Source organism: Eucyclogobius newberryi, unplaced genomic scaffold, assembly GCF_026437365.1.
Source record: "Eucyclogobius newberryi isolate DKJ021-1_F unplaced genomic scaffold, fEucNew1.0.hap1 SCAF_9, whole genome shotgun sequence".
Lineage (NCBI taxonomy): Eukaryota > Metazoa > Chordata > Actinopteri > Gobiiformes > Gobiidae > Eucyclogobius > Eucyclogobius newberryi.
The window spans coordinates 1,779,715-1,807,178 of record NW_027316532.1 but is presented as its reverse complement, the minus strand read 5'-3'; the positions used below and the strand labels follow the sequence as shown (position 1 = coordinate 1,807,178).

General features: G+C 55.8%; 1 protein-coding gene across 1 annotated transcript; it reads left to right on the top strand.

Moving 5' to 3' along the window:
* The first annotated feature begins 169 nt into the window (after positions 1 to 169).
* orc1 (origin recognition complex, subunit 1) lies at positions 170 to 24,332 on the top strand. The gene is made up of 18 exons (XM_072439128.1): positions 170 to 312; positions 1,759 to 1,886; positions 4,555 to 4,727; positions 4,883 to 5,312; positions 7,142 to 7,427; positions 13,044 to 13,160; positions 13,370 to 13,432; positions 14,466 to 14,567; positions 14,656 to 14,842; positions 14,940 to 15,046; positions 18,368 to 18,469; positions 19,680 to 19,851; positions 20,843 to 20,950; positions 21,219 to 21,368; positions 21,526 to 21,645; positions 21,777 to 21,973; positions 23,802 to 23,889; positions 24,102 to 24,332. Exons 1-18 carry the CDS (start codon positions 218 to 220, stop codon positions 24,294 to 24,296), a joined length of 2,820 nt encoding a protein of 939 aa, XP_072295229.1. The 5' UTR covers positions 170 to 217; the 3' UTR covers positions 24,297 to 24,332.
* Positions 24,333 to 27,464: the final 3,132 nt, after the last annotated feature.

Here is a 27,464-nt window from a genome sequence, read left to right as displayed (position 1 = left end):
TGCGGTTACCGGAAGTGGCGCTCGTACCGCGGGAAAGCACTTTTAACATGGCGGTGTGTTTGTGTGTTTAAGGCTTTTCTTTCACTTTTCTCTCGTGCATTTTAGAGTTAAACCCTTAAAGCGCTCCCGCTGCTGGGACGGGCCTCGGACAGCTTTTGGACGTGTTTTGGACAGTTTTTGGACGTGTTTTGGACAGTCTTTGGACGTGTTTTGGAGGATGAAGTACTTCACGCGGCTCAGAGTGCGCAGAGTGTTCGAGTGGCGCGGGAAACCTGTGGGATTCGACCGCAAACTCAAAACTCACGAATACGGGCAAGTTTCTGATGTCCCTCTTGTCTCCAGGGGCCTGTCCCTCTTGTCTCCAGGGGCCTGTCCCTCTTGTCTCCAGGGGCCTGTCCCTCTTGTCTCCAGATGCCTGTCCCTCTTGTCTCCAGGGGCCTGTCCCTCTTGTCTCCAGGGGCCTGTCCCTCTTGTCTCCAGGGGCCTGTCCCTCTTGTCTCCAGGGGCCTGTCCCTCTTGTCTCCAGATGCCTGTCCCTCTTGTCTCCAGATGCCTGTCCCTCTTGTCTCCAGGGGCCTGTCCCTCTTGTCTCCAGATGCCTGTCCCTCTTGTCTCCAGATGCCTGTCCCTCTTGTCTCCAGATGCCTGTCCCTCTTGTCTCCAGGGGCCTGTCCCTCTTGTCTCCAGATGCCTGTCCCTCTTGTCTCCAGATGCCTGTCCCTCTTGTCTCCAGATGCCTGTCCCTCTTGTCTCCAGGGGCCTGTCCCTCTTGTCTCCAGGGGCCTGTCCCTCTTGTCTCCAGGGGCCTGTCCCTCTTGTCTCCAGGGGCCTGTCCCTCTTGTCTCCAGATGCCTGTCCCTCTTGTCTCCAGGGGCCTGTCCCTCTTGTCTCCAGGGGCCTGTCCCTCTTGTCTCCAGGGGCCTGTCCCTCTTGTCTCCAGATGCCTGTCCCTCTTGTCTCCAGGGGCCTGTCCCTCTTGTCTCCAGATGCCTGTCCCTCTTGTCTCCAGATGCCTGTCCCTCTTGTCTCCAGATGCCTGTCCCTCTTGTCTCCAGGGGCCTGTCCCTCTTGTCTCCAGGGGCCTGTCCCTCTTGTCTCCAGGGGCCTGTCCCTCTTGTCTCCAGGGGCCTGTCCCTCTTGTCTCCAGGGGCCTGTCCCTCTTGTCTCCAGATGCCTGTCCCTCTTGCTTGATAGTGTGGTACACATAGGCTGCCTCACTTACGGCAATTTTGTCTATTTCAGCTGTTGATGTGGCGAAGAATGTACTTATGTTGCTCGCTCCTTTCGCTTGCACGGACTTTTTGTGCATGTCTGTGTCTTCATGGCGAGTTAAATCATTCTCGCCACCATGGCTTATGGTTAGTTCGCGGCGGCATATTGTGCAAAACGCTTTCGTTGCGTCATTGGCGACTGCTTTAACCCATGGCTTTTTGGCTTCCCATTCTTTTTTATAGCTGCAAAGTCTTTTTTTTCTTTGCATGTTCACTGCTCATTTTGACACGATAACGCTCACTTTCACACACACCAACAAGCAGCGGCATCGTGTCGCAGGTACGTTATGGGCCCTAACGATGCTTGATTCGGGGGCGTTTCCAGTAGCCAATCCATTGGCCGAGGAGGCTGTGATTGGAATACCGGACAGGAGCTGTCCCGGACGGGACAAATCAAAATCACCCATAATCCGGGACGGTTGGCAAGCCTACCCCAGGGGCCTTTCCCTCTGTGGTTTTAAAGCTCTGATGTCCCTCTTGTCTCCAGGAGCCTCTCCATCCATGTTGAAGGGCTCCCCAGGGTCACGCAGATCTCCGTTGGGCAGCACATTCTGATCGAGGGCGACGACGAGGACCATCCGTACGTGGCCAAAGTGCTGAGGCTGCTTGGAGACGGTCAGTGTCTTTGGAGACGGTCAGTGTCTTTGGAGACGGTCAGTGTCTTTGGAGACGGTCTGGCTCTGGACCCTCAGGGGGGGCTCTGGACCCTCAGGGGGGGCTCTGGACCCTCAGGGGGGGCTCTGGACCCTTAGGGGGGGCTCTGGACCCTCAGGGGGGGCTCTGGACCCTACGGGGGGCTCTGGAGCGTTTCCCTCACGAACAACGAACAATTATGTCTATTGAATATTTTAAACCAAATAAAGGTTCAAATGTGGAGTCTTGATGGAGATGTAGGTCCTCTCCTTCAGTCGCTGCGGGGCATCCAGGCCAAACTACAGTGTCAGGAGTGTCATTCAAGACCCCCTGACCCCTGTGCGGTGTCCTCCATTCTGCCCCTGGTGGACAAATGATATTTCACCCCAGAGTGTCCCCAGAGTGTCCCCAGAGTGTCCCCAGAGTGTCCCCAGAGTGTCCCCAGAGTGTCCCCAGAGTGTCCCCAGAGTGTCCCCAGAGTGTCCCCAGAGTGTCCCCAGAGTGTATAAGTCTAAACACACTATTACATGTGTATAAGTCTAAACACACTATTACATGTGTATAAGTCTAAACACACTATTACATGTGTATAAGTCTAAACACACTATTACATGTGTATAAGTCTAAACACACTATTACATGTGTATAAGTCTAAACACACTATTACATGTGTATAAGTCTAAACACACTATTACATGTGTATAAGCCTAAACACACTATTACATGTGTATAAGTCTAAACACACTATTACATGTGTATAAGCCTAAACACACTATTACATGTGTATAAGTCTAAACACACTATTACATGTGTATAAGTCTAAACACACTATTACATGTGTATAAGTCTAAACACACTATTACATGGTGTATAAGTCTAAACACACTATTACATGGTGTATAAGTCTAAACACACTATTACATGTGTATAAGTCTAAACACACTATTACATGTGTATAAGCCTAAACACACTATTACATGTGTATAAGTCTAAACACACTATTACATGTGTATAAGTCTAAACACACTATTACATGTGTATAAGTCTAAACACACTATTACATGGTGTATAAGTCTAAACACACTATTACATGGTGTATAAGTCTAAACACACTATTACATGTGTATAAGTCTAAACACACTATTACATGTGTATAAGTCTAAACACACTATTACATGTGTATAAGTCTAAACACACTATTACATGTGTATAAGTCTAAACACACTATTGCATGTGTATAAGTCTAAACACACTATTACATGTGTATAAGTCTAAACACACTATTACATGTGTATAAGTCTAAACACACTATTACATGTGTATAAGTCTAAACACACTATTACATGTGTATAAGTCTAAACACACTATTACATGTGTATAAGTCTAAACACACTATTACATGGTGAATAAGTCTAAACATATATGCCGGTGTGTGTCTAAGCGCATGGATCTATCATAATATAGTTCCCTCAGTGATAGAACAAAATGAAGACAGAGAAAGACAGTTCGAGCTCAGAAGAGACGAGAGATGATGTGATCCGTTGCGCTTATAAACAAATGCACGTGTAGCAGTGAGGCTGTTGTGTGCGTGCTGGTGTGTGCGTGCGTGTGCGTGCGTGCGTGCTGGTGTGTGCGTGCTGGTGTGTGCGTGCTGGTGTGTGCGTGCTGGTGTGTGCGTGCTGGTGTGTGCGTGCTGGTGTGTGCGTGCTGGTGTGTGCGTGCTGGTGTGTGCGTGCTGGTGTGTGCGTGCTGGTGTGTGTGTGCGTGCTGGTGTGTGTGTGCGTGCTGGTGTGTGTGTGCGTGCTGGTGTGTGTGTGCGTGCTGGTGTGTGTGTGCGTGCTGGTGTGTGTGTGCGTGCTGGTGTGTGTGTGCGTGCTGGTGTGTGTGTGCGTGCTGGTGTGTGTGTGCGTGCTGGTGTGTGTGTGCGTGCTGGTGTGTGCGTGCTGGTGTGTGCGTGCTGGTGTGTGCGTGCTGGTGTGTGCGTGCTGGTGTGTGCGTGCTGGTGTGTGCGTGCTGGTGTGTGCGTGCTGGTGTGTGCGTGCTGGTGTGTGCGTGCTGGTGTGTGCGTGCTGGTGTGTGCGTGCTGGTGTGTGCGTGCTGGTGTGTGCGTGCTGGTGTGTGTGTGCGTGCTGGTGTGTGTGTGCGTGCTGGTGTGTGTGTGCGTGCTGGTGTGTGTGTGCGTGCTGGTGTGTGTGTGCGTGCTGGTGTGTGTGTGCGTGCTGGTGTGTGTGTGCGTGCTGGTGTGTGTGTGCGTGCTGGTGTGTGCGTGCTGGTGTGTGCGTGCTGGTGTGTGCGTGCTCTCGTGTGTGTGCTGGTGTGTGCGTGCTGGTGTGTGCGTGCTGGTGTGTGCGTGCTCTCGTGTGCGTGCTGGTGTGTGCGTGCTGGTGTGTGCGTGCTGGTGTGTGCGTGCTGGTGTGTGCGTGCTGGTGTGTGCGTGCTGGTGTGTGCGTGCTGGTGTGTGCGTGCTGGTGTGTGCGTGCTGGTGTGTGCGTGCGTGCGTGCTGGTGTGTGCGTGCTGGTGTGTGCGTGCTGGTGTGTGCGTGCTGGTGTGTGCGTGCTGGTGTGTGCGTGCTCTCGTGTGCGTGCTCGTGTGTGCGTGCTCGTGTGTGCGTGCTCTCATGTGCGCTCGTGTGTCTGTTGTGTGTGTCAGAGAGCGGTCAGGAGAAGAAGGCCGTGGTCCAGTGGTTCGTCCGTGTCTCTGAAATCCCTCTGAACAAATTGAAGCTTCTCTGTCGAGAGCCTCATCCAAACGAGGTCTTTTACTACGAAGGAGCCAATTGTGACAACGAGGTCAACGCAGAGTCCATCCTGAGGCCCGCACAGGTCAGGCTTTTATTCTGAACACTGACCTCTGACTTCTGACCCATGACCACCAACCAGTGACCCATGAACCCCAACCAGTGACCTTCAGACCCCTGACCTTCAGACCCCTGACCTTCAGACCCCTGACCTTCAGACCTCTCGCCTCTGACCCTCAGGTGGTCCTGGTGGAGGCCTCGGCTCCGTTCCCGTCGTCCTCGGACTCGGACACGTTCTTCATGAAACTCTCATGGAACTCTCGCAACTTCAGAGTATTTTCTGAGGAGGTGCCGCGCTCTCCCTCTCCCCGAGCCGCTTCCCTGCCTCCGTCTCCCTCTCTTCGGATTCTTCCCGGCTCCGCCCTCTCTTCCCCAAGCTCCGCCCCTCGCTCTCCTCACGTTGCCGCCTCTCGCTGTTTGCCCACTCCAGACCCAAACGTGATGAAGACGGCCTCGTCCGGTCTGAGCATGGGAAACCGCCGATGCCGCGCCCAGGAGGCGGAGTCTCTGCACTCGACCAATAAGCTGTCTGCATCCAAGTGTCTGAGCGCCAAGAGGCAGCGCTCAGCAGCGAGAACGCCAGGAGTGAGAAAGAAACTGCAGCTGTTCGGTGAGTTTTATACAAACTTATTAAATATATGTGCGAAGTCAGACACTCTTTAATGAGCTGAACGTACAGCGGGGGCCGAGCTGAGCGCTGAACGTACAGCGGGGGCCGAGCTGAGCGCTGAACGTACAGCGGGGGCCGAGCTGAGCGCTGAACGTACAGCGGGGGCCGAGCTGAGCGCTGAACGTACAGCGGGGGCCGAGCGCTGAACGTACAGCGGGGGCCGAGCTGAGCGCTGAACGTACAGCGGGGGCCGAGCTGAGCGCTGAACGTACAGCGGGGGCCGAGCTGAACGTACAGCGGGGGCCGAGCTGAGCGCTGAACGTACAGCGGGGGCCGAGCTGAACGTACAGCGGGGGCCGAGCTGAGCGCTGAACGTACGGCGGGGGCCGAGCTGAGCGCTGACCGTACGGCGGGGGCCGAGCTGAGCGCTGACCGTACGGCGGGGGCCGAGCTGAGCGCTGACCGTACGGCGGGGGCCGAGTTGAGCGTACGGCGGGGGCCGAGTTGAGCGTACGGCGGGGGCCGAGTTGAGCGTACAGCGGGGGCCGAGTTGAGCGTACAGCGGGGGCCGAGTTGAGCGTACAGCGGGGGCAGAGCTAACTGGGACAGGCCCCTGGAGACAAACTGGAGCACCTGGAGGAAATCAGACACGGGGAAAACATGCAAACTCCACAGTTTGGCCCTGCACTAGTGATGCGAGGGTCAGGGTTTTATCCAACCAAAACGCTCTCAGTATGTTATATAAAATGCAGCCTGCGCATCACTGCCCCGCCCCAACCGGGATCCCAGGACCCTATTATTGTGAGGCGAGCGTGCTAACTGCTGCGCTAACGTGCCGCCACAGGGCATCTGGTTTTACGGAACACTTCAGGCAGCGTAAAGGGTCAAAGTACAGGGCTTCAGCCTAAAGCAGTGGTCCCCAAACTACGGCCCGCGGGCCACATCCGGCCCGTTAGGCCTTTCAATCCGGCCCGCCAAGCTTGTCCAAGTTATATTAAAAATGTATTTGCCGTAGGCTTTATTAGACAGTAAATGGAATGAGAAAGAAAGGAAGGGGAATGATGAGAGAGAAAGGAGGACATGCAGCAAATGTCGGAGTCGAGATTCAAACTCACGATACTGTGACTGGCCGTTCATTTTACTATCCATCCATCCATTTTCTGCCGCTTTATCCGGGGCCGGGTCGCGGGGGCAGCAGTCTGAGCGTTCATTTTACCTTTCGCCTGTAATGCCCACATTTCCCCAAGAGATGGCCACTGTTCCCTCTAAGCTGCGCCTGCGCGCGCAGCTGCTCGCGCAGCTGCGCACTACTGCTTGCGCAGCTGCGCACTACTGCTTGCGCAGCTGCGCACTAGTGCTCGCGCAGCTGCGCACTGCTCGCACATAGTGCTCTGCTCACTAGTGCACTGCTCGCACATAATGCGTGCACAAGAAAATCTATGGCGCGCAGAAAATAAAATTCACCACAAACGGCTACCGGGGCCAATAAAGCAGGAAGTGTTTGACACACTGAAGAAGACACTTGTGGACAGTAGAAGACTCTTGTGGACAGTAGAAGACTCTTGTGGACAGTAGAAGACAGTAGATAATTAATCATTATTTAATGCATTTGTTGCTTTGTTACAAGTTACAGGTCAAATCTTGTGTGTAATTTATAGTAATTCATTAGTTCAAACAAACACACCATATTTTCCTGGCCCGGCCCCTTGGCCAAATTTTACAAATTTACAAACATTTTTCAAATGTTGCTAATTGCGTCCATTAAAAGTGGAATTGCCTCGCTCTGGGTCTGAACTGGTCTAAACTGGTCTAACTTGAGTCTCTCTCAGCCCCAGAAGACTCAAACCTGGACTCAGACCTGGACCAGCTCCTGGCTGAGGACCTTCGGAGTGATGGAGTCCTGGCTCAGTCTCCTCCGCGGCCCTCGCTCACTCCTCGCCGGCCCTCGCTCACTCCTCGCCGGCCCTCGCTCACTCCTCGCCGTCGAGTCACAGACGAGGATGAGGAGGACGTCGAGGAGGATGAAGACGAGGAGGATGGCGATGCTGTGGCGCTGAAGCAGATGTCCGTGAGGGTCAGACGCTTGCCTCAGGACGACTCGCCCTCCTCCTTCAGGTGACGCTCAGAATCTATTTAATCTGCCTTTTAAACCCCTTCATATTTGTCTGTGTTGGACCCTGAAACTTAAATGTACTGAGTGTAAGTACTTTTTACTTCATTACATTTTTTAACTGAACTTAGACGTAAAAAGTACTTTATTTGATTTTAGAGGTCATTTTTAGCATGTTTATGTTAACTGAAGGTTTTGAGTTCAAGTCTTGGCTTTGAGCAAACATATATACAAGATGGGAATATATGGTATGGTAAGGGATGGTGTGGTAAGGTATGGGATGGTAAGGTATGGCATGGGAGGGGATGGTAAGGCATGGCATGGTAATGGGATGGGATGGTATGGCTAACCGCACTACTGTGCCGTTTTGCCGACAATTGCAATGCAATCTAATGATGCTAACTTGTCCAACACCTGTGTACCCACTTTTCTAATCTTTATTATCAGTAAAGACAGATCTAAATCTGTGAAGCAGATTCAGACCTCAGACCTCAGAGATCCTGCTCTACATTTGTAGATTTGGAGGAAAGATGTAAAAGCACAGTTGGAGGTTCAATGCCAACTGCTTAATGACCCTTTGTTTAAGGACAAAATTTACTTAAACATCAAGACTTATCTGGAGTAACATGACACTCCGCCTCCTTTGGGACGCTTCCAAAGCAGTCTTGAGAGGACACATTATAGACATAGCCTCAGGAAGAAAAAAAAAACAAAGGGAGAAAAAGCTGAAATATCTGCAAGAAAAACAAACGTTTCTGGAGGTAAATCGTGCCAAAAACAGATGTCCTGAAATGCTACAGGAAATTAAAAATATGAGAAATAAATGATCTGACTTCACAGGAAATAGTTAAGAAAGTGTTCTTTACCAAACTAAGATATTTGTAAGTAATTGGCCGAGATATAGCCTTTTTTTTTAAGGCCGTGGCTGGAGAGCCTCGGCGCGGTCAAATGGCCGCGCAGTTTCAGGGGCCGTGGCATTTCCCTAACCTTAACCCTAACCTTAACCTTAACCCTAACCTTAACCTTAACCCTAACCCTAACCTTAACCCGGCGCGATCAAAAACGGCGCTAAAACGCAGTCAAATAGCGGCGCCGTTTCAGGAGTCGCGGCACGCGGCAGGCACAAAAATAACATGGCCGTTTCGGCCGCGCGCCACGGCTCTGCAGACACTCCCTTTTTTTTTTTAAATACGAGACAGTATTGTAATTTTAACCAAACGAGACTAAATACAATTGTCATTTTAAAATTTCAGGTGATAAAGAAGATTAAATTATTTTTGGGGACATCCTCAATCTACACGAAATGATAAAAGAGCAAAATAAAAAATCTGAAAAAGCTATTTTGGAAATACAAGATGCAAAAGATGGAAGAACGTAGATACAGAGGAAAAGGACTGTTAACTTATTTAACTTAACTTTACAAAACACTTTTAATAGAAGAACTCTTTTAAACAAAACTCTTATAAACAAAAAACTCCTATAAACAGAACCTATTTCTTAATAAAGAATGGAGGGGAAAAATAAAGATAAAATAAAATAAAAACGCGTAAGACAAAATAATACTAATAAAAATGGTAAAATAAACACTATTTACATCAGTTATATGCACATGAATGTGACATTATTGCGTGTGAGTACGACAGTAATTGCACATGAATATGACGGTATTGCACATGGTTAAGTCAGTATTGCACATGTTCAGGGCTAACGGTGTTTGTTATAAAGTCTGACAGCAGCAGAAGGAAAGACCTGTGAAGCCTCTCCTTCACACAGCGAGGGTGGATCAGTCACTGAAGCTGCTCTCCAGAGCGGACAGAGTGTCCTGCAGGGGACAGAGTGTCCTGCAGGGGACAGAGTGTCCTGCAGGGGACAGAGTGTCCTGCAGGGGACAGAGTGTCCTGCAGAGGGTGAGACTCATGGTCCAGCATAGATGTGAATTTAGCCAGGACCCTTCTGTCCCCCACCTCCTGCACCGAGTCCAGAGCACAGCCCAGGACGGAGCTTTGTCCAGCTTCTTCCTCTCCCTCTCTGTGATGCTGCTGCTCCACTCTCTCAATGTCACATCCCTGGATGTTCACTGGTGAGGAGCAGTGGAGTGGCCTCTGTGGAAATCCACCACCATCTCTTTTGTCTTTCCTGCGTTGATGAGGAGGTGGTTCCGCTGACACCAGTCCTCAAAGTCCTGCTCCAGTCCCCTGTACTCCACATCATCGTCCGTGATGAGTCCGATGATGGCAGAGTGGTCAGAGAACTTCTGCAGGACACAGCTGTCCGTGTCGTGTCTGAAGTCTGCAGTGTAGAGGGTGAAGAGAAAGGGCGCAAGGACGGTGCCCTGGGGCGCCCCCACACTGCAGGCCCCCCACACTGCAGGCCCCCCACACTGCGGGCCCCCCACACTGCAGGCCCCCCACACTGCAGGCCCCCCACACTGCAGGCCCCCCACACTGCAGGCCCCCCACACTGCAGGCCCCCCACACTGCAGGCCCCTCACACTGCAGGCCCCTCACACTGCAGGCCCCTCACACTGCAGGCCCCTCACACTGCAGGCCCCTCACACTGCAGGCCCCTCACACTGCAGGCCCCTCACACTGCAGGCCCCTCACACTGCAGGCCCCTCACACTGCAGGCCCCTCACACTGCAGGCCCCTCACACTGCAGGCCCCTCACACTGCAGGCCCCTCACACTGCAGGCCCCCCACACTGCAGGTCCGAGTGTCAGACACACAGTTCCAGGCTCTCACAAACTGGAGGTCGGTCTGTGAGGTGGTCCAGGATCCACTCTGCAGGTCATACTCCACACCAGCCGTCTCCCAACTTGTCCCTCAGGAGAGATCAAAGAACAGGATCCTCACAGAGCTGCCAGGCTTCTCCAGGTGAGAGAGAGAGAGCGGTGCAGCAGGAGATGACGGCGTCCTCCACTCCGATGCCAGACCGATATGCAAACTGCAGCGGGTCCATGGCTGAGCTCACGGTGGAGCGGAGGTGGTCCAGGACCAGCCGCTCCAGTGTCTTCATCAGATGGGACATGAAAGCCACCGGCCTGAGGCTGTTGAGGTCTTTGGCGCGCGGTGTCTTGTGCACAGGTACCAGACAGGAGGTCTTCCAGACCTGTGGTACCACCCTCAGCTTCAGGCTCATGTTGAAGACATGCTCCATCACTCCACACAGTTCATCTGCAGGACTGAGCCTGGGGCTGATGCCATCAGGTCCTGCTGCCTTCCTCACTTTAATCCTCTTCAGCTCTCTCCTCACCTGTGCTGCTGTGATAGTCAGTGGATGGCAGGGGGACTGTGTGCTGGGGGAATGGGTGAGTCTTGGTGAAGTGGGGAGCTGATGGGCCGGGGGGAGGCGCGAAGAGGAACGGATGCAGGCCATTGTCCAGCTGTGGAAGAGGGAGCATGCAGCTGAGCAGGGGGAGGGGTGGGCGATTGATCAAATCTCAGGAAGTGAGAATTTAGCTCATTCACCCACTGTAGGTCGCCCTCCGTCTGGGCAGGGGGGATTTTGAAGCCCGAGATGGTTTTCAGGCTCCTCCACACTCCCTGAATGTTCTTCTGCTGCAGCTGATCCTCCATCTTCTTCTTGTAGCCAGCTTCAGTCTGCCTGATCTTCCTCCTCAGCTCCTTTTGCACAGACCTCAGCTCCTCCTTGTTCCCTGACCTGAAGGCTCTCTTCTTCTCCTTCAGCAGAGCCTTCAGTTCACGGTTAATCCACAGCTTGTTGTTTGGAAAACACCGCACCGTCCGGGAGAGAACAGTGTTCTCAAAACAGAAGTTGATGTAGTCCGTGATGCACTCTGTGATGGTGTTGATGTCCTCCCCATGTGGGTCATAAAGCTCAGTCCAGACAGTGGTGCTGAAGCAGTCCCTCAGAGCCTCCTCGCTCTCAGCAGACCACATCCTCACAACACAGGGCACCACAGGCTGCCTGCGCACGATGGGTTCATACACAGGCCTCAGATGTACAAGGCTGTGGTCCGAGCTGCCCAGGGGAGGGAGGGGGGAGGAGCCTCCCTGTGTTGGCAAAAAACAAGTCCAATATTCTGTTGTCTCTCTCGGGGCAGATAATATGGCCTCATGCCAATAGCCAACAGTTCAATGTCTTTGTTACATAGCTGTTCCTTCACTGTGCAATGTTCAAGCTTACACCAGTTCGTTATTACATACACAGCTTGACCACCTCCTCTCTTCTTCCCGCACTCTCTCGTTCTGTCCCCCCGTAGCAGATGAAAATTGTCCAAACTGACAATAGAGTCCGGCATTTCTGCTTTTCTACAGGTCTCTGTGAAAAGCAAGACGCTGCTGTCCCTATAAATCAGTGGTCCCCAAACTTTTTGACTCAAGGGCCACATTGGGTTCTAAAATTTGGGGGCCGGGCCGGGCCAGGAAAATATGGTGTTTGTGTGAACTAATGAATTACTATAAATTACACGCAAGATTTGACCTGTAACTTGTAACAAAGCAACAAATGCAAGGCTCAATGTACAAATTGTTTTCAAAATGCATTAAATAATGATTAATTATCTACTGTATTCTACTGTCCACAAGAGTCTTCTTCAGTGTGTCAAACACTTGCTCTTCCTGCTTGATTAGCCCCGGTGGCCGTTTGTGGTGAATTTTATTTTCTGCGCGCCATAGATTTTCTTGTGCGCGCACTAAGTGCGACTATGTGCGAGCAGTGCGCAGCTGCATGGGCATTACAGGCGAAAGGTAAAATGAACGGCCAGCCACAGTATCAGGAGTTTGAATCCCGACTCCGACATTTGCTGCATGTCCTCCTTTCTCTCATCATTCCCCTTCCTTTCTTTCTCATTCCATCTACTGTCTAATAAAGCATACGGCGGGCCGTAGTTTGGGGACCACTGTTATAAATCCTCTGGGACCGCACCAGGCTCACTAGTTCAGTCGTTTTATTTTGAAGGGACCTCACGTTACCCATGACAGCGGAAACCACCGGCTTGTGTTACTCTCGCTTTTCACGGAGTTTGCGTCCCTTTCGCCGGTTCCTCTGTGTTTTCCTTAGAATGTCCACCGGGATAACGTGACGATCACCGGGTAAGCACCTTGTGTAAACGCGCACCGGCCGAGGGGCGCGGGCTCGGAGCCAGCGCACATCACGACAACACGAAAACACGTAATAGTTGAATTAAAGCGGTTCCAGCGGTTCTAGCACAGTGCTAAATAACTTTCAAATAGACTACTTCACTTTAAAAACATTGAGGCTCTTTACGATGGTCCAACATCAAGAATTAAAATTAACGGCCACTTGACAGACTCTCTAAAGAGACTTTAGGGATGAGACAGGGCTGTGCTTGGTTCCCCCTGTTGTTTGCTTTGTACTTGGAACCATTTGCCCAATTTATTAGACAATCAGAAACAAATTATGGTTTTGAAATTGATGGGGCCGAACATAAAATTGCTGCAGATGAAGTTCTATATTATCTGACAAACCTAACATGATGCACTTCTTTCTTGATATTGGTCCAAAGTCTGTTTTTTTTCGGTGTCTCGGACCTCTGTGTCTCGGACCTCGGTGTCTTAGACCCTGTCCTCTTAGAACCCGTTGTCTCAACCCGGGTTTGTCCCTGTCCTGGTCTAAACCTGGTCCCTGTCCCGGTCTAGGCGAGTCCCGGATCACAGTCCGGACCAGGCGGACTGTGTGGAGGCCGAATTGAGTCAGACGTTGAAGACTCTGGGAACACACACACCGAGAAGAGTCACCGCCTCCCGAGGGCAGAAGTGAGTATTGCACATGAGAGAAGTGCATTCTGGGAGATGGCGTCTGTGTGAATGTGCCGAAAGGGTTTATTGCCATTGTCAGTGAATAGAAATCACAAACTATCACAAACTATGAATTTGTTTTCAGGTGCATTCACAGTACACTTTTGATTGGAATCAGGATTGGTTTGCTTGACTTATGAGTAAATTCCCCATTTGTGTTTGAGCAGAACGACGACTCCGTCCAGAAATCGAGAAGCAAAGACTCTGAAGGAGCCCGTGCTGGCCGTCCTGTGAGTCACAGGGGGTGACCCGAGTGTTTGTGAGGGGGTTGACTCGAGTGTGTGAGGGGGATGACCCGAGTGTGTGTGAGGGGGATGACCCGAGTGTGTGTGAGGGGGGTGACCCGAGTGTGTGTGAGGGGGGTGACCCGAGTGTGTGTGAGGGGGTGACCCGAGTGTGTGTGAGGGGGATGACCCGAGTGTGTGTGAGGGGGGTGACCCGAGTGTGTGTGAGGGGGTGACCCGAGTGTGTGTGAGGGGGTGACCCGAGTGTGTGTGAGGGGGTGACCCGAGTGTGTGTGAGGGGGATGACCCGAGTGTGTGTGAGGGGGATGACTGACCCGAGTGTGTGTGAGGGGGATGACCCGAGTGTGTGTGAGGGGGATGACCCGAGTGTGTGTGAGGGGGATGACCCGAGTGTGTGTGAGGGGGATGACCCGAGTGTGTGTGAGGGGGATGACCCGAGTGTGTGTGAGGGGGTGACCCGAGTGTGTGTGTGAGGGGGTGACCCAAGTGTGTGAGGGGGCTGACCCGAGTGTGTGTGAGGGGGGTGACCCGAGTGTGTGTGAGGGGGGTGACCCGAGTGTGTGTGAGGGGGGTGACCCGAGTGTGTGTGAGGGGGGTGACCCGAGTGTGTGTGAGGGGGGTGACCCGAGTGTGTGAGGGGGGACGACCCCAGTGTATGACCCGAGCGTGTGTCAGGGGGACGACCCAATTGTATGACCCGAGCGTGTGTCTGGGGGACGACCCAAGTGTATGACCCGAGCGTGTGTCTGGGGTGTGACCCGAGTGTGTGTCAGGGGGACGACCCGAGTGTATGACCAGAGCGTGTGTCTGGGGGACGACCCAAGTGTATGACCCGAGCGTGTGTCTGGGGTGTGACCCGAGTGTGTGTCAGGGGGACGACCCGAGTGTATGACCAGAGCGTGTGTCAGGGGGACGACCCGAGTGTATGACCCAAGCGTGTGTCGGGGTCACCGACCCGAGTTTGTTTCAGGGGAATGACCCGAGTTTGTTTATGGGGAATGACCTGAGTTTGTTTCAGCGCGGAGGCGGATAATGAGAACTCTCCCATGATGCCGCTCACTCCTCGAAGCTCCAAGAGAAAATCGGCACAACTCGTGTCGTTGCGCATCAAGAAACAACTGTGAGTCTGAGTCCCTGTTTAGGGTGCCCCGGGTTCAGCCCGGCCTCGGCCCTGGTTTAAACCCGTTCTCTGGTCTCTTGACTTTCAGGTCGATGCTGAACTCTCGTGTGGAGCTGGACTCAGACTCTGAGGAGGAGTTTGTTCCACAGAAGCAGAGCAGCAGCAGTGATGAAGAGGACGAGGAGAGCGACGAAGACGAGGTGAAGAGAAGACGCAGAGGAAGCACAACGACTCCTCGACCTTCTGCCAAAACCTCCACCAGGACGCCTCGAAAAGTGAGGTTTCAGGGGCGGGACTTGACTGGGGCGGGACTTAAGGTTTTGGAGTTCCTTCAGATGCTCTCTGACCCCATTTTACTCCTGTGACCTTCAGGTGACCCCTAGCACGCCCAAAACGCCACGCCATGCCACGCCCAGCATCCCCTCCAGGTCTGAGCCCGCCCACAGACCCAAGAACGCCCTGGAGGAGGCGCGAGCCAGGTACTGCCATATTTCTACTGCAATGGCCAGTACGAGAGTCACATTCTGCTCTCTCTGCAGGCTGCACGTGTCCTCAGTCCCAGAGTCACATTCTGTCTCTCTGCAGGCTGCACGTGTCCTCAGTCCTAGTCACATTCTGCTCTCTCTGCAGGCTGCACGTGTCCTCAGTCCTAGTCACATTCTGCTCTCTCTGCAGGCTGCACGTGTCCTCAGTCCCAGAGTCACATTCTGCTCTCTCTGCAGGCTGCACGTGTCCTCAGTCCCAGAGTCACATTCTGTCTCTCTGCAGGCTGCACGTGTCCTCAGTCCTAGTCACATTCTGCTCTCTCTGCAGGCTGCACGTGTCCTCAGTCCTAGAGTCACATTCTGCTCTCTCTGCAGGCTGCACGTGTCCTCAGTCCTAGAGTCACATTCTGCTCTCTCTGCAGGCTGCACGTGTCCTCAGTCCTAGAGTCACATTCTGTCTCTCTGCAGGCTGCACGTGTCCTCAGTCCTAGTCACATTCTGCTCTCTCTGCAGGCTGCACGTGTCCTCAGTCCCAGAGTCACATTCTGTCTCTCTGCAGGCTGCACGTGTCCTCAGTCCTAGTCACATTCTGCTCTCTCTGCAGGCTGCACGTGTCCTCAGTCCCAGAGTCACATTCTGCTCTCTCTGCAGGCTGCACGTGTCCTCAGTCCTAGTCACGTTCTGCTCTCTCTGCAGGCTGCACGTGTCCTCAGTCCTAGAGTCACATTCTGTCTCTCTGCAGGCTGCACGTGTCCTCAGTCCTAGTCACATTCTGCTCTCTCTGCAGGCTGCACGTGTCCTCAGTCCCAGAGTCACATTCTGTCTCTCTGCAGGCTGCACGTGTCCTCAGTCCCAGAGTCACATTCTGTCTCTCTGCAGGCTGCACGTGTCCTCAGTCCTAGAGTCACATTCTGTCTCTCTGCAGGCTGCACGTGTCCTCAGTCCTAGAGTCACATTCTGCTCTCTCTGCAGGCTGCACGTGTCCTCAGTCCCAGAGTCACATTCTGTCTCTCTGCAGGCTGCACGTGTCCTCAGTCCTAGTCACATTCTGTCTCTCTGCAGGCTGCACGTGTCCTCAGTCCTAGTCACATTCTGCTCTCTCTGCAGGCTGCACGTGTCCTCAGTCCCAGAGTCACATTCTGTCTCTCTGCAGGCTGCACGTGTCCTCAGTCCTAGTCACATTCTGCTCTCTCTGCAGGCTGCACGTGTCCTCAGTCCCAGAGTCACATTCTGCTCTCTCTGCAGGCTGCACGTGTCCTCAGTCCTAGAGTCACATTCTGCTCTCTCTGCAGGCTGCACGTGTCCTCAGTCCTAGAGTCACATTCTGTCTCTCTGCAGGCTGCACGTCTCCTCAGTCCTAGTCACATTCTGCTCTCTCTGCAGGCTGCACGTGTCCTCAGTCCCAGAGTCACATTCTGCTCTCTCTGCAGGCTGCACGTGTCCTCAGTCCTAGAGTCACATTCTGCTCTCTCTGCAGGCTGCACGTGTCCTCAGTCCTAGAGTCACATTCTGCTCTCTCTGCAGGCTGCACGTGTCCTCAGTCCCAGAGTCACATTCTGCTCTCTCTGCAGGCTGCACGTGTCCTCAGTCCCAGAGTCACATTCTGCTCTCTCTGCAGGCTGCACGTGTCCTCAGTCCTAGTCACATTCTGCTCTCTCTGCAGGCTGCACGTGTCCTCAGTCCTAGTCACGTTCTGCTCTCTCTGCAGGCTGCACGTGTCCTCAGTCCTAGAGTCACATTCTGTCTCTCTGCAGGCTGCACGTGTCCTCAGTCCTAGTCACATTCTGCTCTCTCTGCAGGCTGCACGTGTCCTCAGTCCCAGAGTCACATTCTGTCTCTCTGCAGGCTGCACGTGTCCTCAGTCCCAGAGTCACATTCTGTCTCTCTGCAGGCTGCACGTGTCCTCAGTCCTAGAGTCACATTCTGTCTCTCTGCAGGCTGCACGTGTCCTCAGTCCTAGAGTCACATTCTGCTCTCTCTGCAGGCTGCACGTGTCCTCAGTCCCAGAGTCACATTCTGTCTCTCTGCAGGCTGCACGTGTCCTCAGTCCTAGTCACATTCTGTCTCTCTGCAGGCTGCACGTGTCCTCAGTCCTAGTCACATTCTGCTCTCTCTGCAGGCTGCACGTGTCCTCAGTCCCAGAGTCACATTCTGTCTCTCTGCAGGCTGCACGTGTCCTCAGTCCTAGTCACATTCTGCTCTCTCTGCAGGCTGCACGTGTCCTCAGTCCCAGAGTCACATTCTGCTCTCTCTGCAGGCTGCACGTGTCCTCAGTCCTAGAGTCACATTCTGCTCTCTCTGCAGGCTGCACGTGTCCTCAGTCCTAGAGTCACATTCTGTCTCTCTGCAGGCTGCACGTGTCCTCAGTCCTAGTCACATTCTGCTCTCTCTGCAGGCTGCACGTGTCCTCAGTCCCAGAGTCACATTCTGCTCTCTCTGCAGGCTGCACGTGTCCTCAGTCCTAGAGTCACATTCTGCTCTCTCTGCAGGCTGCACGTGTCCTCAGTCCTAGAGTCACATTCTGCTCTCTCTGCAGGCTGCACGTGTCCTCAGTCCCAGAGTCACATTCTGCTCTCTCTGCAGGCTGCACGTGTCCTCAGTCCCAGAGTCACATTCTGCTCTCTCTGCAGGCTGCACGTGTCCTCAGTCCTAGTCACATTCTGCTCTCTCTGCAGGCTGCACGTGTCCTCAGTCCTAGTCACGTTCTGCTCTCTCTGCAGGCTGCACGTGTCCTCAGTCCTAGAGTCACATTCTGTCTCTCTGCAGGCTGCACGTGTCCTCAGTCCCAGAGTCACATTCTGCTCTCTCTGCAGGCTGCACGTGTCCTCAGTCCCAGAGTCACATTCTGTCTCTCTGCAGGCTGCACGTGTCCTCAGTCCTAGAGTCACATTCTGTCTCTCTGCAGGCTGCACGTGTCCTCAGTCCTAGTCACATTCTGCTCTCTCTGCAGGCTGCACGTGTCCTCAGTCCCAGAGTCACATTCTGCTCTCTCTGCAGGCTGCACGTGTCCTCAGTCCTAGTCACATTCTGCTCTCTCTGCAGGCTGCACGTGTCCTCAGTCCCAGAGTCACATTCTGTCTCTCTGCAGGCTGCACGTGTCCTCAGTCCTAGTCACGTTCTGCTCTCTCTGCAGGCTGCACGTGTCCTCAGTCCTAGTCACATTCTGCTCTCTCTGCAGGCTGCACGTGTCCTCAGTCCTAGTCACGTTCTGCTCTCTCTGCAGGCTGCACGTGTCCTCAGTCCTAGAGTCACATTCTGCTCTCTCTGCAGGCTGCACGTGTCCTCAGTCCTAGTCACATTCTGCTCTCTCTGCAGGCTGCACGTGTCCTCGGTCCCAGAGTCGCTGCCCTGTCGAGAGCAGGAGTTCCAGGACATCTACAGCTTTGTGGAGAGTAAGATCATCGACGGCACTGGAGGGTAAGAACGTGCGACCTCCTCGCTGTGTGTCACGAGGAGTCGAACCCGCGACCATGGCAGGAGTTCTGAGGTCTAAGTTCATAGTTGTAAAGTTCAGAGGTAAATGTCTGTAACAGTCGCAGAGCGTCCTGAACTTCATTCACATGTTTGTGAGAAACAGGACAGTCCTAGAACATGTGACAGTGGTTTGCCTCCTGGTGGCGCTGTTTCTCCAACAGTTGCATTTCCCTGTGAATAATGAGTACTTTGAGTTATGAAGAAACATAACACATTTCACCAACAGAATTCCCATTCCATTTCCTCACTTTCCTGCTCTAGCATTTCTTCCAATGCTTCTGAGTCGTAGATCCACGGGCCGCTCCACTGAAGCTGCTCTCCAGAGCGGACAGAGTGTCCTGCAGGGGACAAGAGTGTCCTGCAGGGGACAAGAGTGTCCTGCAGGGGACAAGAGTGTCCTGCAGGGGACAAGAGTGTCCTGCAGGGGGCGACACTCATGGTCCAGCATAGATGTGAATCTAGCCAGGACCCTTCTGTCCCCCACCTCCTGCACCGAGTCCAGAGCACAGCCCAGGACGGAGCTGGACTTCTTGATGACTCTGTCCAGCCTCCTCCTCTCCCTCTCTGTGATGCTGCTGCTCCAGCAGGCCACACCTACAGGAGCTGATGCCACCACAGAGTCGTAGAAGGTCTTCAGGAGTGGCCCTGTCACTCCAAAAGACCTGAGTCTCCTCAGGAGGTAGAGCCGACTCTGGCTCTTCCTGTACAGTGTGTCTGTGTTGTGAGTCCAGTCCAGTTTGTGGTTCAGATGAACACCCAGGTACTTGTATGAGTCACTCTCTCAATGTCCCGTCCCTGGATGTTCACTGGTGAGGGGGCAGTGGGGTGGCGTCTGTCGAAGTCCACCACCATCTCCTTTAATTCAGTTGTCAAGACAACTGAAGAATTTTAAACTGAGAAAAAGTGAATGACTCAAAAATAGGTAAAAATTGTCGCTATATCTGAAATTTTTGCGGCCGTAGGCCCCGTCGGCCGAACATGAGCAGTTTTTCTGGGGAAAAAAGCTTTCTGAGTCACACATTTTTTTGCTGCAGTACCAATGGACTGGCCACTGGGGGTGCAGCATGTTAAGGCTAGCAATACCCCATCCAGATAGTATAATAGATCCATGTTATTGACAGGTGCGTGTGCTGACTGGTGCGTGTGTTGACAGGTGCATGTATATCTCTGGAGTCCCTGGCACTGGGAAAACGGCGACGGTTCATGAGGTGATTCGATGTCTCCAAAACTCTGCAGAAAACGGAGAAATCTCAACCTTTACTTTCATCGAGATCAACGGCATGAAGATGACCGACCCACACCAGGCCTACGTCCAGATCCTACAGGTGAGACCGACCCACACCAGGCCTACGTCCAGATCCTACAGGTGAGACCGACCCACACCAGGCCTACGTCCAGATCCTACAGGTGAGACCGACCCACACCAGGCCTACGTCCAGATCCTACAGGTGAGACCGACCCACACCAGGCCTACGCCCAGATCCTACAGGTGAGACCGACCCACACCAGGCCTACGCCCAGATCCTACAGGTGAGACCGACCCACACCAGGCCTACGCCCAGATCCTACAGGTGAGACCGACCCACACCAGGCCTACGCCCAGATCCTACAGGTGAGACCGACCCACACCAGGCCTACGTCCAGATCCTACAGGTGAGACCGACCCACACCAGGCCTACGTCCAGATCCTACAGGTGAGACCGACCCACACCAGGCCTACGCCCAGATCCTACAGGTGAGACCGACCCACACCAGGCCTACGTCCAGATCCTACAGGTGAGACCGACCCACACCAGGCCTACGTCCAGATCCTACAGGTGAGACCGACCCACACCAGGCCTACGTCCAGATCCTACAGGTGAGACCGACCCACACCAGGCCTACGCCCAGATCCTACAGGTGAGACCGACCCACACCAGGCCTACGTCCAGATCCTACAGGTGAGACCGACCCACACCAGGCCTACGCCCAGATCCTACAGGTGAGACCGACCCACACCAGGCCTACGCCCAGATCCTACAGGTGAGACCGACCCACACCAGGCCTACGCCCAGATCCTACAGGTGAGACCGACCCACACCAGGCCTACGTCCAGATCCTACAGGTGAGACCGACCCACACCAGGCCTACGCCCAGATCCTACAGGTGAGACCGACCCACACCAGGCCTACGCCCAGATCCTACAGGTGAGACCGACCCACACCAGGCCTACGTCCAGATCCTACAGGTGAGACCGACCCACACCAGGCCTACGTCCAGATCCTACAGGTGAGACCGGGTTTAGAGTTTAATCCAGATTGTGTTTTTGTTCTGCAGAAGCTCACAGGTCAGAAGGCCACTGCTGACCACGCTGCGTCTCTATTGGAGAAGAGGTTCAGTAGTCCCGCCCCAAGGAAGGAGACCACCGTCCTATTGGTGGATGAGGTGATCGTCACTTCCTGTTTACAGTATTACACTGACTCCTGACTCTAGTCCTGACTCTGGTCCTGGTCAGTCCTGACTCTGGTCCTGGTCAGTCCTGACTCTGGTCCTGGTCAGTCCTGACTCTGGTCCTGGTCAGTCCTGACTCTGGTCCTGCTCTCTGGTCAGTCCTGACTCTGGTCCTGGTCAGTCCTGACTCTGGTCCTGCTCTCTGGTCAGTCCTGACTCTGGTCCTGGTCAGTCCTGACTCTGGTCCTGCTCTCTGTTCCAGCTGGACCTCCTCTGGACGCGTAAACAGAACGTCATGTATAACCTTTTTGATTGGCCAACGCGGCGTCACGCTCGTCTCGTGGTTCTGACCATCGCCAACACCATGGATCTGCCCGAGCGGATGATGATCAACCGCGTCGCCTCCAGACTGGTCAGTACCATCAAGAAAACCACTGTAGACCTGCTCGGACCCTCTGTAGACCTGCTATAGACCCTCTGTAGACCTGCTCGGACCCTCTGTAGATCCTCTGTAGACCTGCTCGGACCCTCTGTAGTCTGGTTACGGACCGTCTGACCTGTTTCTTCAGGGTTTGACCCGGATGTCCTTCCAGCCGTACAGTTTCAAACAGCTGCAGCAGATCATCAGCTCCAGACTCAACAGGATCAAGGCCTTTGAGGAGGACGCTCTGCAGCTGGTGTCCAGGAAGGTGAGAGCGCGGCCCCCGAGAGCGGAGGTTCAGGCCCCCGAGAGCGGAGGTTCAGGGCCAGGTTCAGGGCCAGGTTCAGGGCCAGGTTCAGGGCCCGGTTCAGGGCCCGGTTCAGACCTGTTCTTCTTCAGGTTGCTGCTCTCTCTGGAGACGCTCGTCGGTGTTTGGACATTTGTCGTCGAGCTACAGAGATCTGTGAGCACAGTGGGGGCGGAGCCAGTGGGGGCGGAGCCAGAGGACGCAGAGCCAGCAGCCTATTGGTGGAGATCGGTCATGTGATGAAGGCGCTGGGCGAGATGTTCTCCTCTGCTTACATCTCTGCCATCAGGTGAGCCAGGAGCTGAAGCTCCTCACGTCCTCCTCACGTCCTCCACACGTCCTCCACACGTCCTCCTCGCGTTCTCCTCGCGTCCTCCACACGTCCTCCACACGTCCTCCTCACGTCCTCCACACGTCCTCCTCACGTCCTCCACACGTCCTCCACACGTCCTCCTCGCGTCCTCCACACGTCCTCCACACGTCCTCCTCACGTCCTCCACACGTTCTCCACACGTCCTCCACATGTTCTCCTCACGTCCTCCTCACGTTCTCCTCACGTCCTCCACACATCCTCCTCACGTTCTCCACGCGTCCTCCACGCGTCCTCCACACGTTCTCCTCCCCACGTCCTCCTCACGTCCTCCTCACGTCCTCCTCACGTCCTCCTCACGTCCTCCTCACGTTCTCCTCGCGTCCTCCACACGTCCTCCTCACGTTCTCCTCACGTCCTCCACACGTCCTCCACGCGTCCTCCTCGCGTCCTCCACACGTCCTCCACACGTCCTCCTCACGTCCTCCACACGTTCTCCTCACGTCCTCCTCACGTCCTCCACACGTTCTCCTCACGTCCTCCTCACGTCCTCCACACGTTCTCCTCACGTCCTCCTCACGTTCTCCACACGTCCTCCACACGTTCTCCACGCGTCCTCCACGCGTCCTCCACACGTTCTCCTCCCCACGTCCTCCTCACGTCCTCCTCACGTCCTCCACACGTCCTCCACACGTCCTCCACACGTCCTCCACACGTCCTCCACACGTCCTCCTCACGTCCTCCTCACGTTCTCCTCACGTCCTCCACACATCCTCCTCACGTTCTCCACGCGTCCTCCACGCGTTCTCCACGCGTCCTCCACACGTCCTCCACACGTCCTCCTCACGTTCTCCTCACGTCCTCCACACGTCCTCCTCACGTCCTCCACACGTCCTCCTCACGTTCTCCTCACGTTCTCCTTACGTTCTCCTCACGTTCTCCTCACGTCCTCCACACATCCTCCTCACGTCCTCCACACGTCCTCCACACGTCCTCCACACGTCCTCCACACGTCCTCCTCACGTCCTCCTCACGTTCTCCTCACGTCCTCCACACATCCTCCTCACGTTCTCCACGCGTCCTCCACGCGTCCTCCACGCGTCCTCCACACGTCCTCCACACGTCCTCCTCACGTTCTCCTCACGTCCTCCACACATCCTCCTCACGTCCTCCACACGTCCTCCACACGTCCTCCACACGTCCTCCTCACGTTCTCCTCACGTTCTCCTTACGTTCTCCTCACGTTCTCCTCACGTCCTCCACACGTCCTCCACACGTCCTCCACACGTTCTCCTCACGTTCTCCTCACGTTCTCCTCACGTCCTCCACACGTTCTCCTCACGTTCTCCTCACGTCCTCCACACGTTCTCCTCACGTCCTCCACACGTTCTCCTCGCGTTCTCCTCGCGTTCTCCTCACGTCCTCCACACGTCCTCCACACGTTCTCCACACGTTCTCCTCACGTTCTCCTCACGTTCTCCTCGCGTCCTCCACGCGTTCTCCTCGCGTTCTCCTCGCGTTCTCCTCGCGTCCTCCACACGTCCTCCACACGTCCTCCACACGTCCTCCACACGTCCTCCTCACGTTCTCCTCACGTTCTCCTTACGTTCTCCTCACGTTCTCCACACGTCCTCCACACGTCCTCCACACGTCCTCCACACGTTCTCCTCACGTCCTCCTCACGTCCTCCACACGTTCTCCTTACGTTCTCCTCACGTTCTCCTCACGTCCTCCTCACGTCCTCCTCACGTCCTCCACACGTTCTCCTCACGTCCTCCTCAAGTTCTCCTCACGTTCTCGTCTCCAGGAGTGCCTCGCTGCAGGAGCAGATCTTCCTCAGAGCCGTTGTCGCCGAGTTCAGACGTTTGGGCTTAGAAGAAGCAACGTTTCAACAGGTTTGTGCAGCAGAACGTCCTCCAGGGGGCGTGTCCTCCAGGGGGCGCTGCATGTGAGCGTCCTCTAGGGGGCGTGTCCTCCAGGGGGCGCTGCATGTGAGCGTCCTCCAGGGGGCGCTGTGCTGCCTGTGAGCGTCCTCCAGGGGGCGCTGCATGTGAGCGTCCTCCAGGGGGCGCTGTGCTGCTCTTCTCACTGTCTTTGTGCTGTGCAGGTGTATGTCCAGCAGGTGGCGCTGTGTCGTGTGGAGGGTTTGGCCCCGCTCTCGCTCTCTGAAGGTCTCTCTGTTTGTTTACGTCTCGGGGCCCTCAGACTTCTGCTCCTGGAGCCCAGTCGAGTGGACCTCCTGCTGCGAGTGCGACTGAACGTGAGCCAAGACGACGTCCTGTACGCGCTCAAGTCCGACTGAGGACCGGGGGACCAGGAGCCCGACACTGAGGACCGGGGGACCAGGAGCCCGACACTGAGGACCGGGGGACCAGGAGCCCGACACTGAGGACCGGGGGACCAGGAGCCCGACACTGAGGACCGGGGGACCAGGAGCCCGACACTGAGGACCGGGGGACCAGGAGCCCGACACTGAGGACGACCTGGGACTAAAATTGGACATTTGTTTGAGAAATTGAACCTTTAAATTGAGGTGGAACTCCGGCACAAAACTGGGGGGCAGGGGACCGAGGAGCCCGGGGGGGCAGGGGACCGAGGAGCCCGGGGGGGGGCAGGGGACCGAGGAGCCCGGGGGGGGGCAGGGGACCGGGGCCGGGTCTTGCAGGGGGCCAGGCTGAGGTCCTGTTTTTGAGATAAAAATCTGGGTTTGGACTTTTGACTTTTGACTTAGTTTTAATTGAATGAGTCAGATTCTTGTTTTATGGTTGTAACGTCTTTTTAAAAGTCTGAAATCTTAATAAAATTATTTTTATTATTTTATGAATCTTTTATTTTAATGTGTTTTAGAAAGTGATTTTCATTTATTCACATCCTGCTCCCGTCTGCTGTCCGGACACTCCCCCTGACCTGTCCGGACACTCCCCCTGACCTCCGGACACTCCCCCTGACCTGTCCGGACACTCCCCCTGACCTGTCCGGACACTCCCCCTGACCTCCGGACACTCCCCCTGACCTCCGGACACTCCCCCTGACCTCCGGACACTCCCCCTGACCTGTCCGGACACTCCCCCTGACCTGTCCGGACACTCCCCCTGACCTCCGGACACTCCCCCTGACCTGTCCGGACACTCCCCCTGACCTCCGGACACTCCCCCTGACCTCCGGACACTCCCCCTGACCTCCGGACACTCCCCCTGACCTGTCCGGACCTGTCCGGACACTCCCCCTGACCTGTCCGGACACTCCCCCTGACCTGTCCGGACACTCCCCCTGACCTCCGGACACTCCCCCTGACCTCCGGACACTCCCCCTGACCTGTCCGGACACTCCCCCTGACCTCCGGACACTCCCCCTGACCTGTCCGGACACTCCCCCTGACCTCCGGACACTCCCCCTGACCTGTCCGGACACTCCCCCTGACCTGTCCGGACACTCCCCCTGACCTGTCCGGACACTCCCCCTGACCTCCGGACACTCCCCCTGACCTCCGGACACTCCCCCTGACCTGTCCGGACACTCCCCCTGACCTGTCCGGACACTCCCCCTGACCTGTCCGGACACTCCCCCTGACCTGTCCGGACACTCCCCCTGACCTGTCCGGACACTCCCCCTGACCTGTCCGGACACTCCTCCTGACCTCCGGACACTCCCCCTGACCTGTCCGGACACTCCCCCTGACCTCCGGACACTCCCCCTGACCTGTCCGGACACTCCCCCTGACCTCCGGACACTCCCCCTGACCTCCGGACACTCCCCCTGACCTGTCCGGACCTGTCCGGACACTCCCCCTGACCTGTCCGGACACTCCCCCTGACCTGTCCGGACACTCCCCCTGACCTGTCCGGACACTCCCCCTGACCTCCGGACACTCCCCCTGACCGCCGGACACTCCCCCTGACCTGTCCGGACACTCCCCCTGACCTGTCCGGACACTCCCCCTGACCTGTCCGGACACTCCCCCTGACCTCCGGACACTCCCCCTGACCTGTCCGGACACTCCCCCTGACCTCCGGACACTCCCCCTGACCTGTCCGGACACTCCCCCTGACCTGTCCGGACACTCCCCCTGACCTCCGGACACTCCCCCTGACCTCCGGACACTCCCCCTGACCTCCGGACACTCCCCCTGACCTGTCCGGACACTCCCCCTGACCTCCGGACACTCCCCCTGACCTGTCCGGACACTCCCCCTGACCTGTCCGGACACTCCCCCTGACCTGTCCGGACACTCCCCCTGACCTCCGGACACTCCCCCTGACCTGTCCGGACACTCCCCCTGACCTGTCCGGACACTCCCCCTGACCTGTCCAGACACTCCCCCTGACCTGTCCAGACACTCCCCCTGACCTCCGGACACTCCCCCTGACCTGTCCGGACACTCCCCCTGACCTGTCCGGACACTCCCCCTGACCTGTCCGGACACTCCCCCTGACCTCCGGACACTCCCCCTGACCTGTCCGGACACTCCCCCTGACCTGTCCGGACACTCCCCCTGACCTGTCCGGACACTCCCCCTGACCTCCGGACACTCCCCCTGACCTCCGGACACTCCCCCTGACCTCCGGACACTCCCCCTGACCTGTCCGGACACTCCCCCTGACCTGTCCGGACACTCCCCCTGACCTCCGGACACTCCCCCTGACCTGTCCGGACACTCCCCCTGACCTGTCCGGACACTCCCCCTGACCTCCGGACACTCCCCCTGACCTGTCCGGACACTCCCCCTGACCTGTCCGGACACTCCCCCTGACCTGTCCGGACACTCCCCCTGACCTCCGGACACTCCCCCTGACCTGTCCGGACACTCCCCCTGACCTCCGGACACTCCCCCTGACCTGTCCGGACACTCCCCCTGACCTGTCCGGACACTCCCCCTGACCTGTCCGGACGGACAGGTCACTCCCCCTGACCTCCGGACACTCCCCCTGACCTGTCCGGACACTCCCCCTGACCTCCGGACACTCCCCCTGACCTGTCCGGACACTCCCCCTGACCTGTCCGGACACTCCCCCTGACCTCCGGACACTCCCCCTGACCTCCGGACACTCCCCCTGACCTGTCCGGACACTCCCCCTGACCTGTCCGGACACTCCCCCTGACCTCCGGACACTCCCCCTGACCTGTCCGGACACTCCCCCTGACCTGTCCGGACACTCCCCCTGACCTGTCCGGACACTCCCCCTGACCTCCGGACACTCCCCCTGACCTGTCCGGACGGACAGGTCACTCCCCCTGACCTCCGGACACTCCCCCTGACCTGTCCGGACACTCCCCCTGACCTGTCCGGACACTCCCCCTGACCTGTCCGGACACTCCCCCTGACCTGTCCGGACACTCCCCCTGACCTCCGGACACTCCCCCTGACCTCCGGACACTCCCCCTGACCTGTCCGGACACTCCCCCTGACCTGTCCGGACACTCCCCCTGACCTCCGGACACTCCCCCTGACCTGTCCGGACACTCCCCCTGA

Excerpts from the sequence above, each read along its gene's own strand:
- orc1 (XM_072439128.1), top strand. The coding sequence starts at position 218 with ATGAAGTACTTCACGCGGCTCAGAGTGCGCAGAGTGTTCGAGTGGCGC. Across the intron at positions 1,887-4,554 it reads GCTGAGGCTGCTTGGAGACG|AGAGCGGTCAGGAGAAGAAG; the intron begins GTCAGTGTCTTT and ends TGTGTGTGTCAG. Across the intron at positions 21,974-23,801 it reads GCTTACATCTCTGCCATCAG|GAGTGCCTCGCTGCAGGAGC; the intron begins GTGAGCCAGGAG and ends TCTCGTCTCCAG.